This window comes from Pseudorasbora parva, chromosome 7 (genome assembly GCF_024679245.1).
Source record: "Pseudorasbora parva isolate DD20220531a chromosome 7, ASM2467924v1, whole genome shotgun sequence".
Lineage (NCBI taxonomy): Eukaryota > Metazoa > Chordata > Actinopteri > Cypriniformes > Gobionidae > Pseudorasbora > Pseudorasbora parva.
Window position 1 is genome coordinate 26903577 of NC_090178.1, and position 20538 is coordinate 26924114.

Sequence of the window (20538 nt, forward strand, 5' to 3'; positions counted from 1 at the left end):
AATAAAATTACATACTAAATCATAATATATTAAATAAGTCAAAATTATGATAACCTGTTAAGTCATAATTATAAGATAAAAGGCCAAAATAATTATAACATAAAGTTTAAATACTATGTCATAAGTATGACATTTTAACATCATAATTTTATATTTTATTAAATCTCTTTTTTTTTCTTTTTTTTTCCTCAATTTTATTACATCTCTGAGATTTTTTTTAAATCTCAACTTTTTTTATGACTCATAAAGTCCTCTTTTTCTGTCTATGTCTTTCTTTTCTTTTCTTTTTCTTGTGTGGCAAAAATAGGTTTACATTGGTAGCCTACAGCTATAGCCTATCTAAAATTAATCTCTCATTTAAACGCTTTTTACTATTATTATATTATATTTGCAAATGTGAGAAGTCAAAAGGTTATAGCCTATCCCAGAACATGTTTACTATTTATACCATGTGTTCCGGATTTTAATACTACTTTATTATATATTATATATATATATATATGGGAACACTTTATAATAAGCTTGTATGTGGTAACATTATGCATTAGTTAACATAAAACAACACCTCTTTTCAGCATTTCTTAACTCACATATAGTCATGTGTCTATTCACATTAACTAATTAACAATTAGTTAACATTATAGTTAATGCATTAGTTAACATGAACTAAACAATACCTGTAGCTTTACTGCTTTTGTAAGATTATCTCATGGTTTCCACTGTAGAATAGTTTACCAACAGTCCAAAATCAATGGCTTATTAAATAATGTTGATACACAAAAGCATTTTAACCTTTAGAGTGAGATGGTGAGTTAGAAATGTTCATCCAGTGTGTCATCAACTATGTAAAATATAAATATGTACTCGAACATCAATGGATATGTTGTTCATGTTTATACACACTTTACTATCATTACTTACATTTTGTGAGCCTTGTTGTAAATGTACACTATACATTACCTGATGTGTGTTACTAACATTTGTAGATTCTTTATTAACATGAATTTTCACTAACAAAGCATTTAATATTATTAATTGCTTTGCTGTAATGAATACAAATGTTGAAACATCAGTTAATGTTGAAATATTGTAAACTTGATAATAAGGACCTCAAAAAAACAATAATACATGTTTTGTTTAATAATGTTGATAAGGTACACAAAAGCATTTTTACATTTAGAGTAAGATGGTTAGTTAGAAATGTTCATCCTTAGTGTGTCTGCTACTGCTACATAAACTAATGTAAATATGTTCAGTAAGAAACCTTACAAAAACAGTAAAGCTACAGGTACTGTACTGTTCATGGTTAGTTCATGTTAACTAGTGCATTAACTAATGTTAACTAATTACGCTGTTAATGTGAATGCAATAATATATGTGAGATAAGATTTACTAATGCTGAAAAAAAGTGTTGTAGGCCTACATGGTTTGTTAATGTGTTAAATAATGTTAACTAATACAACCTTATTGTAAAGTGTTACTTAGGGTACTGTGTTTGGTTCTTCTGTCAACACCATATTTCTTTGTCAATGCAGAAGGTTTAGTGAGAATTACATTATTTTTTATGATTTATTGCCACTGTTTTTCCCTGTCTCCCCAGTTTGTATTCACAATGAAAATAATCTTTGTGCATTAACTTAACAAAATAAAGTTAAACAGTAATGCACAACATAGCTATACATATTTATAGCTTACTACAACATCATAACAATTAAGTCTGGCTAATAAGGGCATTTTCATATTTAAAATAAAATAGTTAATGTTTGGCAGTTGTAGCGATACAGATCAAACTGATGTATAACATGGTCAGTGATTGGTTTTAAAAAAAATGTACCAAAATTTTTTAAAAAGAAAAGCTCATCTGGATACAACCAGCAGACTTTCCTCTCTATTTTTCTACAAGCAATTCTTGTCTTGTTGGCACTCCCTATATACTTCCGGTCCTCCAAATTCCCGGCAATAGAATGTGTCTTGCACCAATCAGGTTCCTCAACATCCAGCAGTGCCCCGCCCACTAGTATCCCAGCCTCGTTCTGGAGACAGTCCAGGAATATAAAGCCTTTGTCCGGCTTTTCCAAATTATATCTGAGCCACGCCGTTACTTCACAGATTTATTTGAGAACTTCTCGCACAATTTGTAACAATGAGGGAGATTGTTCACATCCAGGCCGGTCAGTGCGGAAACCAAATCGGTGCCAAGGTAAGGACAGTTTTTCGGAGTTTAAAGTGAGTCATTTATATTTTGCAGCAATGACAAAAGAAAAGAAATCTGTGCAGGGGTCTCAGAATGCAACAATACAGCCATTATATGTTAAGAACTCCAGTGTTATTCTATTTCAGTGCTTAATCTGAAACAGAAAGATTGTATCTTACTTTTCTTTCTGAACATTAGAAGGCACACTATTATGCAGAACATAGACCTATGTTTGCATTGCACATCTTACCAAATTGTAGGCTATTAACGGATTGCACTATAGCAACACGTTAGGCAGTTTTTTAGACCCACATTATGTACAAGAATGTTTATATTACACTGCTTTGTCCTTTGTGAACCCCCTTTATTCACGCCCAGAATGCGGAGCCCACTCTTCATTCATTCTCATTATTTCTTTAACACAGCTGTCTGTATAGCTATTTCTCTAAATAAATGCTCAAATTCCATAGACTCTAAACATACATTTCTTTGTCTATAAATCAGAGATGTGGGTGAAGGGATTGACTGAGGGAAAGGGGGGTCTGTCTTCTTTCTTTCTTTCATTCATTCTTTTCAATGCACCGGGTGTGGCGGATCTGATGTGAACAGCAGCGCTCTCAGCAATTATACTACCCGTTATCAGTGTCACGAGCCCTTTAAACAGCTGTCACTGGACCAGCTCGCGAGCCATGACACATGATGCCACCAATATTACTATCGCATACCTTAACATTATTTACAAGCGAAATTATTTCGGGATATATATAAATATGTTCTGCCTTTTGACAAAAATTCTTAATTCAATGTGTATTGACTGCTTTGATTCAATAGTCTAGCGGAGGATGCTGGGAAGGGTGGGGCGATGGAGAACGACAATGAACAATTTTAATAGAAGGCTACAATTAAAGAAGGTGAAATTATGAACTATTAAGCAGTTAAATTAAACTTTTTGTTTGAGTCATTGTTTAATTTGCCCTAAAATTAGCTTCTTTTTAAACTGTAATTTTTCTCATAACAATTAAGGATTAACCATATGCATTTAAAATTTCCAATCAATCCATTCAATTCGATTTTGTACCACATCAACACAAAGATTAAAGCTGCCAAAAAAAGACAGAGCCTATTCACACCTATGACCCTATTGAAGATGCATATTTTTGTTAAAATATTTCCCATGAGATGTTCCATGTCTTCTGTGGCATCAGACATTCGGTTAAATCGTCCTCATCTTTTGTAAGACTTTGACGTTCCTTTCAAATGATGAGATTGTGAGTGTCTGTTGAACTCATCTGAGTTCAGGGCGGGGACGAGGAGGCATCCACAAATGGACTTAATGTCTCTAACAGCTGCAGCCCATCCCCTCTACAGTACAGATATAAATGAAACATTAATAGTTGATAAGTCAATTACATATTAATGGAAACCTTTGATTTAGTGGATTGAATAATTGTCGAAATTACATGTGATGGGATAATTATCTTACTGGCAAAAATGTAAAATATATAAAGCCGAATGATTTAATTGTGTCAGCATGGTGTTCTATGATGATATCATGTGATGGCAGCAGAAATCTAGGTTGCCTGAGTAACAGGTTTTTGATAGGCGAGAGTGTCAGAACAGGGTCACAGTAGGGCGGTGTCAGTCAGCGGCGTCCAGTTTATTGGCCTCATTCTTTCAAAACAATTATTTTCAATATATCCCAAGAACAATCTTTTCTTTCTTCATTTGTGTTCACTTGCTGCCTTAAGTCCATCTCAACCCCTCTCTCCCTGCGTATTTCTCAGATTAAGGTCACTTGGACACTAACATGGAATTAATGATTTAAACACCAATAAAGCCTCTTTCTGAGCTTAAACCCAATTCCAGATTAGTTGACAGTGTTTCTCAATATTTCAAGGTTTTCATGCAAGTGCAATGAGGACGATGTTTTAATTGCTGTGTGTTGTTTGCAGTTCTGGGAGGTCATTAGTGATGAACATGGAATCGACCCAACAGGAACCTATCATGGAGACAGTGACCTGCAGCTGGACAGAATTAGTGTCTACTACAATGAAGCTACAGGTACTTTACTAAGACATACATATGGGGCAAGATGCGGAAGATGTCTGTAATCTTTCATCAAAAAACTTTAATGCCCATCCCCCTCACCACGACACCCCTTCTCTTCTCTGATGATGTGTTCACCAGCAAGGCAGGACAATATAAAGCCTTTGTAACATTATAAATATCTATACTGTCACTTGATCAATTTAATGTTCTTTACCCCCAAAAAATCAATAAAATAAAATTCTTACCGACACAAAACATTTAAATGGTAGTGGTAATGTTACAAAAGCTTTTTATTTCAGATAAATACTGTTCTTTTGAACTTTCTATTTATTAAAGAATCCTTAAAAAAAAATTACACAACTGTTTCACCATTGATAATAATCATAAATGTTTCTTGAGCAGTAAATCATCATATTAGAATGATTTCTGAAGGATCATGTGACACTGAAGACTGGAGTAATGATGCTTAAAATTCAGACATTTTAAAATATATTCAAACAGATAACAGTTATTTTATATTTTAATAATATTTCGCAATGTTCCAGCTTTTTTTGTATTTGTCTAATAACATAAATGCAACCTTGGTGAGCAGAAGAGACTTCTTTAATTATTTTTTTTTATTTTTTTTTTTACCGATTTTAAACTTTTGACTGGTGTGTATATTTATATATATATATATATATATATATATATATATATATATATATATATGTATATATATATATATATATATATATATATATATATATATATATATATATATATATATATATATATATATATAATATGACTGTAAACATTAAATGTTAGAAATGCGCTTTGGCAATAAATTGTAACAATTGTTATTACAGTAAAGCACATTTGAATGTAATTGACATATAGGGGTCAAGAAAAAAGGGCATCGTACCCTTCATGCTCCCTTAAATCTGAATTCTGGTATTAAAATACATCGATATGTTTAAAACAAAATTGTATGCGTACTGAGCTGGTCTGCTTTTTTCCCCTTGTCCCTGTCTCTTCTCTCTTGTGGAGGAGGTAAATATGTGCCAAGAGCTATTCTAGTGGATCTTGAGCCTGGCACCATGGACTCTGTGCGTTCAGGACCCTTCGGACAGATCTTTAGACCAGACAACTTTGTATTTGGTGAGTGACTGGCAAAAGGAAATATGTTAAAATTAGCAAATAAAAGTAGCAAAAGCAAATGAATAATAAAAACAGATGTAAAATGTCTTGCACTTTCTGATATGTGCGCTTTCTCCCTGTCAACTCACAGGACAGAGCGGCGCTGGTAATAACTGGGCCAAGGGCCACTACACAGAGGGGGCGGAGCTTGTGGATTCCGTTCTGGATGTGGTCCGTAAGGAGTCTGAGAGCTGTGACTGCCTGCAGGGCTTCCAGCTCACTCACTCCTTGGGCGGAGGAACCGGCTCCGGCATGGGCACCCTATTGATCAGCAAAATCCGTGAAGAGTACCCAGACCGTATCATGAACACCTTCAGCGTGGTGCCATCCCCAAAAGTGTCTGACACCGTTGTGGAGCCTTACAACGCCACACTGTCAGTCCATCAGCTGGTGGAGAACACAGATGAAACCTACTGCATAGACAATGAAGCCTTATATGATATTTGCTTCCGCACCCTCAAACTCACCACTCCTACATATGGCGATCTCAACCATCTGGTCTCTGCCACCATGAGCGGCGTCACCACTTGCCTTCGCTTCCCCGGTCAGTTAAATGCTGATCTGCGGAAATTAGCTGTCAACATGGTGCCCTTCCCCCGTCTGCACTTCTTCATGCCCGGTTTCGCCCCTCTGACCAGCCGAGGCAGCCAGCAGTACCGTGCCCTTACCGTGCCTGAGCTCACGCAGCAAGTGTTCGACGCCAAGAACATGATGGCAGCCTGCGATCCCAGACACGGGCGCTACCTGACCGTCGCCGCCGTGTTCCGTGGACGCATGTCCATGAAGGAAGTAGACGAGCAGATGCTCAACGTCCAGAACAAGAACAGCAGCTACTTTGTGGAATGGATCCCCAACAACGTCAAAACCGCTGTGTGTGACATTCCACCTAGGGGTCTGAAAATGGCTGTCACCTTCATCGGCAACAGCACGGCCATCCAAGAGCTGTTCAAGCGCATCTCCGAGCAGTTCACGGCCATGTTCAGGCGTAAGGCTTTCCTGCATTGGTACACAGGAGAGGGGATGGATGAGATGGAGTTCACAGAGGCGGAGAGCAACATGAATGATCTGGTGTCCGAGTACCAGCAGTACCAGGACGCCACTGCCGAAGAAGAGGGCGAGTTTGAGGAAGAGGCAGAAGACGATGCTTAAGCAAATGAAAGGGCTTTTGGGGAGAGGCGATAGTGTGTTCAAGTTTGAGAAAATGTAGCAAAACGCATATGGAAACAACTGTTAGTGTCTCTGTCAGATGACGTAGAAATTAGCACTAGACAAACGGGGCCAAAAATAACCAGAGGAAGGCAGAAAGAATGTGAAAGTGTTTACAATTACAAATTGATCACTTTTTTGTATTTTTTTACTATTCTCATGGTCAGCTGCACTCTGAACAGAGCAGGGAAGAAAAAAGGGCAAACATCCAGTTAGAATCAATGCTATAAATGAATAGATGATGGGGTCAGGGAGGACAGCAACATCTAATTTTGCTTTCATTTTAACATTTGCTTCTTTTTTGTCTGCAAATAACTTGAGTAAAAAAAATGATGGTGTTTTTTGTGTTTTCCTTTGTTGCTATTGCACTAGAACAGGGTAACTCTGTGAGATAATGGCACTTGAAGGTGACCTCATTGGGTCTGAACGCAGTATTTAGAGAAATGTTTCGAAGAAAAAAGTATGTTGTGTGAAAGATGAAGGAAAAGAAATTGAATGAAAGAAAGACAGAATCACAGATTCAGAGTAACAGGGTTATTTATCCTTAACCTCACTTGGACGCCAGCCAACGTCTACAGGAGGACATGGATTAATAATATGGACGATACAGGAAAGTATTTTAGATTATGCAGGTTGGAAAGACAGGAATGTTGGCATGTTCAATTGATTGTTGGTGCAAATTTTAAATTCATGGACTCTGTTATGTCTTATTTCTGAGCCCATACTTTTAAGTGTTGCTGCATATTGTTAATTCAATATTTTAAATGGTTTGATGTTCATTGATTGTCCCTGTGTGGAAAAAAACTGAGCCTCTGGAGAAAACCAAAATAAAAATGAAAACAATTTCGTTAAGAATTAAGTCTTTGCTGTCTTTTTTTCTAACCTATAAGATCACATTTATTGTTATCCCTTACAATAATTAGTGACTATGCATTAATGATTCATAATACTGTAAAGTACAGCAATATAATACATGATAATAATAATTTCAGAGAATAAAAAGACAAAGCAATAATGGATAAAGTTTCTCTCATTTCTTGATTTCTTGTTGTAGGCTATACTTTCCAGAATTGAATACATTTGTTTTGCATCGTTCTAGTGAGTTTTTCTAACTATAGCCACCCTTACTATATCTCTCTCACTGGGGGTTGTAAGGCAAGAACGTAAACTGCTTACATACATTTATTGTGACATTTGCTTATACAATTTTAGTTGAAAATGTATATTATCCAATATTAAGTATAGCCAATTTAAGTTGGGAAACAATATGTTGTATTTATAAATGTCACACTTGATATTTATCTAACAGTTCAAATGTTTTTTAGATGGATTTTAGGAAGGGGATCCCTCATAAACGTTCATCATCTTTGGGGGTCCGTGTCATCATAAAGTTTGAAACCCTGGGCTAAAGTACTCTATACTGTATTCATTGTGTTTAATGTTATTTTGATATAAACAAATATGAGTAACTTAACCTTGAATAGTCGCGAGGTTTAGACATGAAGAAAAGGTAAGAAATATCAAAACGATTGCTTTTTTAAAAAAATCCTAACGGAAGAAAAACATAAACAGTAGTTTAAAACACGCCCCATTTGCAAGAGAGCGCGGAAAACTTTGGACAATGGCAAAAGCTATTTCTCAGATGACCAATCAAGGTGCAGTGACGTAATTTCACCCAATCAGTCTAGGCTGGGTCTCTGACTGATAGTTTGACTAGCGAATCAGTAGTCTTCGCTGAAAGGGCGGGCCTTATAGTTTTCAGGAAATGGCTTCCGTGTGTTCTGCATGGTAAGGTAAGCGCACATTTTTATTTAATATAGTGGATCATGCTCGATACCCCAGCACAAACGTAAACAGTGGTCATGTCTTGCATGTTTACCTTTGCATTATGATGGGAAGCTTTATTTTGGATTCGGGTTTCCTGAGAAATAGTGCATACTTTTTTCTAGCCAATTAACTCTGCTTCCAGTGTGGCAGAAAAACTTATTTGATCACAAAATATATGTTGTAAAAAAGAAGTTATAATATTATCCTAATATCCTGTCAAATGTGTTAAGCACATTGTATCATACATCACCATTAATCAGAAAATATATGATATTGGCAATGATGTTTATGTGTCTAAATCCATACATTCGGTTTTTAAAATATTTGTATTTACATTGTGAATGGTATCCATGACAACCATATTTCTGTTGTAACATCACTCTTGATCATTTAGCCAGGGAGGAAGATGGATGCCACTCAGCAGATTGAGGATCCTTTCTCTGAAGAAGAAGATCAGGAAGAAGAGGAGAAAGAAAAAGGACTAGAAAGAGAACCGTTAGCAACACTGAAGGTGTTTAAAAATGACCACATACCGGAGACAGGTAAGACAATCAACCTGTTCATATAGTCTACCTTATGTGATATTGTATAACTATTGTACTTCCTGAAAATTATTGAAATGATTACATGAATTCCCCCTTTTTTTCTCTTCACACATTTAATCAGAATTCCCTCTCTACGTTGGAGAGAATGTCTTGGGTCGTGATCCTGCTGCCTGTTCTGTCCTGCTTCCGGCCCAATCTGTGTCCGGTCGGCATGCTGTCATCTCTATCTCTGTGTTCCGCTCTAGCAGCAGCCACTCTGGGAACGGTGATGCTGTGGAAGCACTTTTATGGGACATGGGCAGTTTGAATGGAACCAGAAAAGGCAGATTCAAGCTGACGCCTCAGGTACGATACGCCTTGACCGAGAGAGAGAGTGTGGTGATCGCTGACGTGCCATGCGAGTATGTTGGCCTGAACATCTCGAAGAGAGATACACATGAAACTCCAGAGAAAGGAGTGTTAAAAAAAGAGAAAAAAGAAAGCTCACCACTATCAAGCAATGACTCTGAGTCAAAGTTCAGGGAAGGCGTGCGGAATGGGTTGAATGAGAACGAGAGGAGTGCCTTGCCTCCTGTGCCTTTATGGAACCACGAGGATGAAGAACCCAAGATGTGTTCATCACAGCCAGCTCACAAACATCCTGAGATCACCCTGGTACCTGAATCTGACTCTGGTTCAGATGAAGAGGATGCTACAGATGAGAGGAAAGATTTTGGTAAGGAAAGTGAGACCTAAAGAATATTACTGAAAGATATGGTAACAATATTTTCATGCTTTCTTTTTTCCCTTTTGCTAGTTTCAGACTCTGCGTCCTCCTCTCATCTGTGTAGTTCCACAAATTCATCATTCCTGACCCCTGCAAAAAAAGTAATTCCAGAGAGGTAGGTTGAGTTTTTCTTGAATTTTAAATTTACCCAAACTAGCCTAAAATTACATAATAGCTTGTTTACATAATGTTGATGTCTTACTGCATAAAGCAGGGCAACTAATGTTACACTATTAAAGGGATATTTTACCCATCACTTTCCTAACGTATTTGTTCTGCAAAACATAAAAGAAGATATTTGAAGAATATCTTTTCACTTTTTAGTCTATTATTAAAGTCAACTGGAGCAATGTAGATAAAAGTAGCATGAAGTTAATCCATATATGACTCAGCTGGTATATTCAGTTCAGTCAACCCAATTGTGTTGTATGATAGAAATGTAAGCCATTATCCCATTTCAAATTAATTAAAAACATTTACACAGATTACATCTAATTTAACCACACAAATATCCAACATCATCACGTTTGGTCATGCAATGTGCAAGAACCATTAAAGTTTGACATTAGTTGACATTTGAGGTTCTTATTGCCATGTTTGTTGTAGTTTTTGCATATTATGTTTGAAAAATATTATTTAGAAGCACATTAAACCTTGAATGTTGTTCTGTTCATCAAGTGTCACCTCAGAGCTCTGATAATATATATACCAGTCAAATCATATAGATTAATTTCACTCTAACTTTATGAGATTGAAAGTTTCAATGAGTCCCATCAATCTTCATAATATAGACAGAAACAAGAAATGTGTTCAGGAGAGAAAACATAAATTACAGTACAGAGTTTTAAAATAGAAAAGTTACAGTTTCAGTTTTTACTGTACTTTTTTATCAAATAAATGCAGATGTAGTGAGTAAAAGAGACTTCTAAATCTACAGACACCATAGTTTTGAATGGTAGTGCATAAATTAGTTTTGATCAACATGAGTGTGAGTAAATGAAAACATATTTAAAATCTCTGGGTGAAATCTAATCAGCTTTTTGCAAAATAGGTCTTTATGAAGCAACCAAAAATAACGGAGTGGATAAAAAAGATGGATTTCTGGCTTGATGCAAATTCATGCACTGAAAGGACAGCACTTTCTTTACAGTACATTAGTTCAGACACGTTGGGGTTTGGGTTCTCTTCTTAGATTAATTACCATTTGGATGTAAATGTGATGCGCCTTCTCATGTAATTTAAAATTCTCACCTCAATGCTTTAAACTGCAATACACCTATAGGATTCCCATCTTCTCCCAATAAATAGAGCTGCACGATTCATAGATTACAACAAATATAGATTTTAATGTTCCGGTGTGATTTTGTCAAAGGTGACATAGATGAATCGTCAGATTCTCACATAGGTCCTCATAGATCATGTGGGTGTTTAATGTGAGATTGCAATCTTTTAGTGATTAACCGCGCAGCTATACAAATATCCTTCGTTTTCTTGTGCTTAAAATTAACACAATTTTCATTTTTTTTTCTTCTCAGTGAGGATGAGAGCTCCATCACTCCATCTTCAGCCTCAGGTGACAGATTCAGACTGAGGGAAACCTCTGGTGAACCCTGTTCAAACTCATCTAAGCCTGGTCTGCTAGCTCTCAACTTGGACAGTGACACTGATTTTGAGGAAACCGACATGGAGAAAAGCAAAACTGACCCAGAGGTACAGCCTGAATTAGCTGCAAAGGTCAAACCAGTACCTTCAGCTGAATTTGATATGGACAGTGATACTGATGTTGAAGAAGAGGAGCTGGAGACTAGTAAGGCTGAACCAGAGGCTCAAAATGCAGTAACTCTAGATAAATCTGTATCTTCAGTAGGTCTTCATATGGACAGTGATACTGATTTTGAAGAAGAAGAAGAAGAGAAAAGTAAAACTGAACCAAAGGCTCAGATTGACAAAGCTCCAAAGGTGGAACCAGTATCTTCAGCTGAGTTTCATATGGACAGTGATACTGATGTTGAGGAAGAGGTGCCAGAGGAAAATAAAGCTAAACCAGAGGCTCAAAATGCATTAAATCTTGATAAATCGGCATCCTCGGTTGGACTTCATATGGACAGTGATACTGATGTTGAAGAAGAAGAAGAGAAAAGCAAGACTGAACCAAAGGCTCATATTGAAGAAGCTCCAAAGGAGAAAACAGTACCTTTAGCAGATCTTCATGTGGACAGTGATACAGATGTAGAGGAAAATGATGCTCCTATAACTGAAAAAGTCTGCAAAAAGAAGGCTGAAGTTTTAGCAGCTACAGAAAGTGCTTTATCAAGACCACCACATACAGAATTCAATATGGACAGTGACACTGATGTTGAAGATGACAATATCATAAAGGTTTCACATCCCATTGGAGAGCTAATACCTACACCAACTCCGGGCACAGAGCTCCACATGGTTACTGACACAGATGTAGATGAAGAGAATGAGGATAAGGAGAAGGTGAAGGCCAGAGATCTTCTGTCAAACAGTGAAACAGATGATGAGGATCCTTTTAAACCTGTACCTGGCAAAGCTGTTAAGGTTGCAGCAAGTCAAAAAGCTTCTGTGGGTGGCAAAGCAAAGCAGTCAGAAAAGAGCACCCATAAAAAGCAAGACCATCATCAAGTAAAGAATTGTCTTGAGGAACCAACCCAAGATTTTGGTCACTTGGAAGATTGGGACCTACAGCCCACACAAGCATATGGTAACCATCTCATTCACCTCCTACCTATTAATCTCATTCTTTTTGATTATCATATTAACAAAACAGTAAATGCCTAAAATTGGTACATTTTTAAGTTAACTGTGAGACTGCTGCTAATGGTACACACACATACACACATAAAATTATATATATATATATATATATGGCAAACCCAGCCCACCCGGCCCATGAGTTCCCCATGAATGTTTTTGCTGGGGTTAGGGCTTTAAATTTGAGTAAATAAATAAAACTAGGACAGGGACAAATACTGATAGATATTATCAAATTTCCTGCAAATGCACAAACTTAATATTGCACTTTTGCCATACAGAAATGCACTTGACAGTAAAGCACTGATGATTTTAAATTACTGCTTTTAAATGCTGTCAAAGCTCTGATGATTTAAATTAACTGCTTTTAAATGCTGTCATCATTTCTCACTCTCGTGTCCTTCCAAACCTGCATGACTTCCGTGAAACACAAGATATTTTGAAGAATGTTAGCAACCAAGCCAATTTGGTTAGGCTACCATTTGAATATTGTATGAACAAAAAAACAGACTCAAATTATTTTATTTTATGTTACACAGAAATAAATTAATTCAGGTTTGGAATGACATTAGGTGGTGAGTAAATGGTCAAATTTTTGGGTTGAGCTACCCCTTTGAAACCAATCTTTTTTTTAAAAAGAGTTAACACCTAATTTATGTAAGCCACTGATATGTTTCTTATTGAAATAACATTTAGTTAAATTTCATTAGATCTATTTAAAAAAGTGCTTAAAACATAAAAAAAAAAAAAAGTTGTCCTTAATTCATGGGATCCAGGTTTTAAAGCTGTTTTATTGACTGTAGTTTAACTGTAAGAACATGGTAGTCACAGTTAAAACAATACTCCTCATTACCATGGCTATATGGTTGCTAAAATATATAAAACATAATAAACTATGATATTTGTATTTAAAAAAATGTAAACACCTGTAGAAAATACGAAAACAGCCTCTATAAAAGTGATTTATATTCCGCAATATTAATTTAAGTAGGCTAGTAATAGCAACATTTTTAATAAATGTTTCTTCCATATTTATTCGCTTTTAGTAGCTGCAAGGTAATGTGTGTTTGTGCTAAAGTGGAACGTTTATAGTTGTGTGTATTGCCGTTTTCAACTTTACCTCATCATGAATACATGCCCGTGGCTGTTTTCAGCTGATTCAACACAGAACCTGTAATGTTCCCATATCACACGATTGTATAAAACTAAATTCGGAGTCAAAGTGCCGTTCATAGAGCAGCATTAACGAAGCGTACGTTCGTCAGCAGCTGCGCTGTGTGGATATTCGCCTTTATCAGTTCCATGCACTCAAAAAAAAAAAGTGCTTAATGGAGGGGAGGTCTCTCTCGCTTTGGCCTGTCAATTGAGATGACAAACCAATGGGCTGCTGTCGCTGCATGATGGGCCAGTCAGTGTCAAATAAATAAATTAAATAATAACCTATCGCCCCCAAAGTGCATCGGCTCACCGGGAAAATGCCCGGTATGCCAGATTACCAGTCCAGCCCTGCTTTATCATGACAACAAAATGCAACATAATACAAGTTTTAACAGAAGAATTAATGAAAATTAACTTACAATTTCATAAAAATTCTACTTTTACATCCTCCAAAAATTATCTGTGTTTATTTCCATTGTAAGTGCGTTACCTTTTTCTTTCTTTTGTTCCGTTGAATGAGACAATGTTATTTGTGCTAATCAATATTATGCCACCAAAGCGATCAGTTGAACTTAACTTATATTGAACCCATGCATTGTCATTAATGTCAAATCCAGGAGCTGCTGGGGCCAGTGCTGGGTTTAAGCCAAAGCAGCTTGATCTTGAGGCTACGCAAGCATATGGAACAGACACTGACAGAGAGGAAGACCAGGAGGAGCTACTGAGCCATACCCAACTCTACTCCAACCTCTCCACTGCTGAAACTCAGCTCATTCCTGTAGCAAAGGCTAATAATGATGATGATGTGGAGGAGGATGAAGAGACACCTAATGACTCACACCTTTCCACAGCAGACACTATTATCATCGCCAGCACCCCAACACGAGAAGAGCAGACACAGCCCTTTTCTCTCTTCACAGCCCAAACACAACTCATCTGGGAGGGAGAAGGCAAAGAGTTTTATCAGAGTGAGCCCACCCAGCTCATGGAGGCAGACACCATCAGTGGAACACAAGAGGGCGAGGAGGACAACGTGCAACAAGGTAGGCGAATCCATGGTGGAGAAAAAGTACATAAAGGTAAAAACTCCAGTTCCTCTTTTATCATTGCTGAAACTCAGCCCATGTGTGAGGAAGAAGAAGCAACAGATGCAGATCTGAGCGGGAACTGCTTTCTGAAACCAAGTACAAGACAACAGGCTGAGAAATGTAATTCTGCGCATCTTGATGAAAACAACTCAAGCTCCCATTTCACCATAGCTGAAACACAACCAATGGGTGATGATGAAGAAGCACCAGATCAGGATAATGTGGTCAGTAGTACTCCTACAGAAAAACATGCAAGGCCCCATATCACCATTGCTGAAACGCAACCAATGTTTGAGGAAGAACAAGCGGATGATCTGAACGAGGTCAGCAGAAGACAACCTAACAAAGATGAACCCTTACAACAAACTGAAAAAGCCACCACTTCCAATCTTCCCATCTTTGAAAAACAAGATGATGGTGAAGATAATGAGGGACAAGAAAAAGAGCTCAGCTGCAAGACGCCTAGCAGAAAATCAATCAGGGGTAGGCCCAAAAAAGTAAAGGAAGCCTCACAACCTGCTGAGAATGTTGTCCATCACACTATCATAGAAACTCAACTGATGTGTGAAGAGGAACAAGCATGTAATGAAGATCTGAAGAATAAGATCAACACCAGGGTTTCAAGTACAGGACAACAAACAGATCAACTCAGATCTCCAGAGCTTGCTGAAACAGGCTTGAAATCCTGTGTCACTATCGCTGAAACTCAACCTATATGTGAAGAAGAGGCGCCATGTGAAGATTTGACTATTACAGTCAGCTCCAGCCAGATAGATGAACACAGCTCCACAGAAATCCCAAAACCCTCAAACTCCCATTTCATTATAGCGGAAACACAGCCTATGCATGAGGAAGATGAAGGACAGGAGAAAAACCTCAGCAGTAAAATATCAAGCAGAAGATCACGCAGGGGGAAACCAAAGATAGACGAGGTTCCACAAACTTCTGAGGGTTCTGTTAATCACATTATCACAGAAGCCCAACCAGTTCCTGAGGAAGTGATTGAAAGAGATGAAGATATGAGCATTGGGTTCAAATCCAGGAGATCCCGAAGGGGAAGACTGATAAAAGAGGACTGTGTTCCACAACCTACTGAAGCAGCCGTCAGTTCCCTTTCGACTACCAGAGAAACACAGCCTGTTTGTGAGGATGGAACTGGAAGGGATGAAAATCTGAGTATCATCAGATCCAAAAGATCTTGCAGAAGAAAGCAAGAAGATGAAGGTGAACCTGCACAGTCTGTTGGACCAAACTCTGATCTCATGATTGTTGAAGCACAACCCATGTGTGAGGAAAACACTCAAGAAGAACCTAGTTGCAGAAGTAGCAGGAGACAGAGGAAAGACAAGACAGAGGTGGAGAGTGAGACACCTGCATCTGGTAAAGTCCAAGGTAAAACCAGAAAAGGGCAGGAAGGGAAAAGAAAGAGGGGAAAAGCATTGTCTGAGGACGAGGGAGAGAGTGAAGAGGAAAAAAACACAAGGAAAGGAACCAGAAGAGCAGGTTTGAAACAGAAATGTAGTGAAAAGGAAAAAGAGGACAGATTGGAAGAGAGTGCCCAAGCAGAAAAAGAAAGGATGGAGAAAGAGCTCCAAGAACAGGAGGAGCGAGAGAGGGCAGAGAGAGAAGAAAATGAGAGACTGGAGCGTGAGCAAAAGAAACAAGAAGGGAAGGAGAGGGCTGAAACTGAAATGAGACGACAACTGGAAAGACAGCAGCAAGAATTAGAAGAAAAAGAACGACTGAAAAGGGAAGAAGAGGAAAAAACAAGAAAAGAACATGAGAGAATACAGAGGGGAAACGATCGTTTAGAAAGAGAAGAGAAGGAAAGGTTGGAGAGAGAGAGAAGGGAGCAAGAAGAAAAAAGACAAAAAGAAGAGGAAAGAATTCAAATGGAGAAGGAAAAAACAAGAAAAGAACATGAGAGAATACAGAGGGAAAAAGATTGTTTAGAAAGAGAAGAGAAGGAAAGGTTGGAGAGAGAGAGTAGGGAGCGAGAAGAACAAAGACAAAAAGAAGAGGAAAGAATTAAAATGGAGAAGGAACAAAAAGAGAATGAAAGATTAGTGGCAGAGAGAGAACGATTAGAAAAGGAAGTGCTTCAGATGAGAGCAAGAGAACAAAAAGAGACAGAGGATAGGAACCATCAGGAAGCAAAACATAATGAGGGGCTGGAGGAGGACAAAACAGAATTGGAAACTCCTCTTGTTCTTCCAGCCAGACGATCACGGCGTTGTTCAAGCTCCTCTATGAACTCAGAACAATCTGTATCCTCACTAAAGGAGCCATCCAACCAGAGGGGCAGAGGGCGGGGCAGGGGACGGGCACGGGGCCGAGGGAGACAGTCAACTAATGAGCAACCAATCAGTGCTAGACAGTCTAGCCGAAGAGGACAAGCTATTGAAGTCGAAGACATAGAGCAGGACCCCAATTCAGCAAACCGATCAAGATCCCGCTCCAGTTCTAGAAGTTCTGAGAGATCTGCTATTAGTGTCGTAACGTCGAACCAAGGGACAAGAGGAAGAGGAAGAGGCAGGAAGAGTGTGAAACTACCAGAAACGCAGGACGTTTCCCAAGCTAAAACTTCAGGAAAAGGCAGGGGCAGAGGAGGCAGGCATTCTGTTGAGGAGAATGTAAATGTTGGAATGAGCAATGAGCGTAAACAAGATGCAGAGATGACAAAAGACACTGCTGTACCCCAAACCAACAGCAGAGGTTGCAAGAGAGCAGCCAACACTAGCACATCCACAGAAGAGGCTCCCTCACCCACGCCCAAGACTCCAAGGCGCTCTGTTTCCAGTCAGGCACACAAGGTCACACACGCCCTCACGTACAGACATTAACTAGTGAGTTTTATCACTGTGTGGATGACCTCAATCTGTCTTCTTCTCTTTTAGGTGTTATTTACTGGTCTGTCGGATGAAGATGGAGAGAGAGTGGTCTCTCGATTGGGTGGAAGTCTGGCGAAAGGGGTGAATGATATGACTCACCTGGTGACTGATAAGGCAAGACGCACTGTAAAGTTTTTGTGCGCGGTTGCCAAAGGGGTGCCGATCGTGACTCCCGATTGGCTAAAGAAGGTGAGGGAGAGATTTTTACAGAAATGTTCCTGGTTCAAACCAAGCCAAACCTAAAACCCACAAGACTAGGACTTTCTCCTATTCAATGCATATGTTTGATGTATCTTTTTAAATGCATTGTTAGGTGTTCGCACAAATTGCGACAATATACAATATACAAAAAAAGTGTAGAACAGTGCTATAGACCAGGGGTTTTCAAACTGGGGTCCGGGGACCCCCAGGGGTCCTCCAGAAGGTTCTAAGGGGTCCCCAGAAAATTTCAGAGAATAAAAAGACAAAGCCAAAATGTATAAAGTCTACTGTAACTCTTTTATTTCTAAATATTTCTCTCCTTTCTTGCTGCACTTTCTAGAATTGTATATGTTTGCGTCTTATCTTTAGCAAGTTTTTTTCACTAGTCTCCTTTGTTTTGCTTACTGGGGTTGTAAGGCAGTATTCTTAAGTGAGCTGCTTACATACATTTATTGTGAAAGTTGCTTACACAAATAATTTTTAATTGAAAATTGTTCTTCTTTGGGTTTATACATCCAACAATAAATATAGCCAGTTTAAGTTGGGACACTATATGTTGTATTTTTATATATATATATATATATATATATATATATATATATATATATATATATATATATATATATATATATATATATATATATATATATATTTATTATTATTATTATTTTTTTTTTTTTCTAACATAAAAAAAGGATTTTAGAAAGGGGGTCCCTCATAAAGGTTCATCCTATTTGGGGGTCCCTGGCATCATAAAGTTTGAAAACCCCTGCCATAGACAATCTTTGTTACTAGTAATGCTTTAATAACCCTACACAATCAACGCACACACACTAATATCTTAGTGAGTCTGTTCACCAAGGCTGCATTTATTTGATCAAAAACAGTAAAAACTATAATATTTGAAATATTATTGAATATTTGAAATATTATTATCAGTTTTATAAAATAAACATTGAAATAATTTTTCTGAAATTGGAAATGTTTGTCCACTACTCCATGCGTTTAAGAATTCTTTTGATATTGCTGATTTTTATATATATTTAAGCTGTTTAAGGGTTTCTAGCTGTATTTGTAATTGTTATTAAAGAAGTCTAAAGAAGTACATACATTTCCACCAAAATTACCCGGAACAATTTGTTCCCCCAGACCTGCTACTGTCTGCGTTTCCACTGTGGTCTAAAGTACCGTGAAGATTAGGCAAAGAAGTTAATTAATTAATTATTTACTGAACGCAGAACGAACCTCGCAAAAGACTTAAAAATGACGGTTGAAATTAAAGGCAGCTTGAACTCACCCAATCAGCATGTTCAGCGCCCAAGTCCTGGGCCTCGAAAGTTCCTGATCTTTGAAAAAGTAATACCTCGCGAGCAGGGCCGTTTGGAGGGGCAAATATTTACCCGGAACTTCAATTAGACCCTGGTTCCTGCGGTCGAAACACTGAGTACCACCCCAAAGTTCCCAGTTCCTGCAGTGGAAACGCGGCTTAATTATTTAGAACTGTCATTTGAGTTTTAATCAGACGACATCCTCTCGTTCTCTCCCAGTGTGGAAAAGCTGGTCAGTTCCTTTCTTGTGATGAATATATATTGAAAGACGTCGAGCAGGAGAAGAAGTTTAGTTTCAACCTACAGAAGACCCTGCAAACTGCTCAAAGACAACCTCTTTTAAAGGTATTAGTCCCTCACAAGCACTTCCGCCTTTGTGTATCAAGTTTAAACTGGTCTATTTCCATGACATATATTTACTCCTCTAATTTTGCTTTCATAGGGTTATGAGATTCACGTAACCTCATCTGTGATGCCAGAGCCATCTCAAATGAAAGAAATCATCACCTGTTGCGGTGCACGTTTCCTCCCTAAAATGCCTTCTGCTCACAAGGTACCCAGAATCAATTCTCTTATTTTAATGCACATTTTATTCCCATATTTCATTGTGGTTTCTCCCTCTCTATTCAGGAGCACACTGTGGTGGTGTCATGTGAGCAGGACAGGGCGCTTTGTCAGAAGGCAGCGAGTATGTCATTGCCCGTGGTCAGCACAGAGTTCCTATTGACTGGCATTCTGCAGCAGAGAGTTGACCTGCAGGCCTATTCTCTCATTTCCTCTCTCGACACATCCAATCAGCCTGCAGCCCCCAAAGCTGCTGCCAGGGGCCGTAGGAAGTAGTGTCAATGACACAGGAAACGACCTTTCTCTGTGCTGAAGACAGAATCTGATTTATGCATGGACGTTTAAGATGAAAATGTGACACATGACATCCCAGTTTTATGAAGATAGAAATGATTTAGATGAGATGCTGCTAGGCTTGTAACCACACACCCACCAATTCAAGTGAATGTGAGAGATGGAGAGAGTGTGAGGTGGCTGTCAATGAATGATGAGTTTGTTAGTGAAGGGATAATGGGTGTGTCTCATTTTTTTTAAATATTACTTAAATAAACGCTTTCAGATCCAAAATAAAAAGATATTGTGGATTTTTGCTATTTAGTGCTTAAAAACTAGATATATCAAAATGCAGATAAAAACAGCAAAATGGTCCAGTGCACATTTTTATTCATAAGGGCGTTGGTCTCAGTGATGGATCGATCCGAAGAACACCTTAAAGACCTTCACGTCGGTTCTGCAAAGGTTGGCTGAGTGTGTTCGGGTCC

At 38.1% G+C, this 20538-nt stretch overlaps 2 protein-coding genes across 3 annotated transcripts; both read left to right on the forward strand.

Moving 5' to 3' along the window:
- The first annotated feature begins 2019 nt into the window (after window positions 1-2019).
- On the forward strand, window positions 2020-7486 carry tubb5 (tubulin, beta 5). Of its 2 annotated transcripts, none has more exons than XM_067448851.1 (4): window positions 2020-2200; window positions 4147-4255; window positions 5279-5386; window positions 5517-7486. In XM_067448851.1, the coding sequence occupies exons 1-4, from the start codon at window positions 2144-2146 to the stop codon at window positions 6572-6574; spliced, it is 1332 nt and encodes a 443-aa protein (XP_067304952.1). In that variant the 5' UTR covers window positions 2020-2143; the 3' UTR covers window positions 6575-7486. The 2 variants fall into 2 exon arrangements, with proteins under 2 accessions (XP_067304952.1, XP_067304951.1); XM_067448850.1 differs by having other exon boundaries at window positions 2021-2200; window positions 5276-5386.
- Window positions 7487-8343: 857 nt separating this feature from the next.
- Window positions 8344-20353, forward strand: mdc1 (mediator of DNA damage checkpoint 1). Its single transcript, XM_067448847.1, has 10 exons — window positions 8344-8424; window positions 8853-9000; window positions 9125-9718; window positions 9800-9884; window positions 11305-12497; window positions 14323-17606; window positions 17691-17873; window positions 19433-19558; window positions 19656-19766; window positions 19844-20353. The coding sequence occupies exons 2-10, from the start codon at window positions 8865-8867 to the stop codon at window positions 20051-20053; spliced, it is 5922 nt and encodes a 1973-aa protein (XP_067304948.1). The 5' UTR covers window positions 8344-8424; window positions 8853-8864; the 3' UTR covers window positions 20054-20353.
- Window positions 20354-20538: the final 185 nt, after the last annotated feature.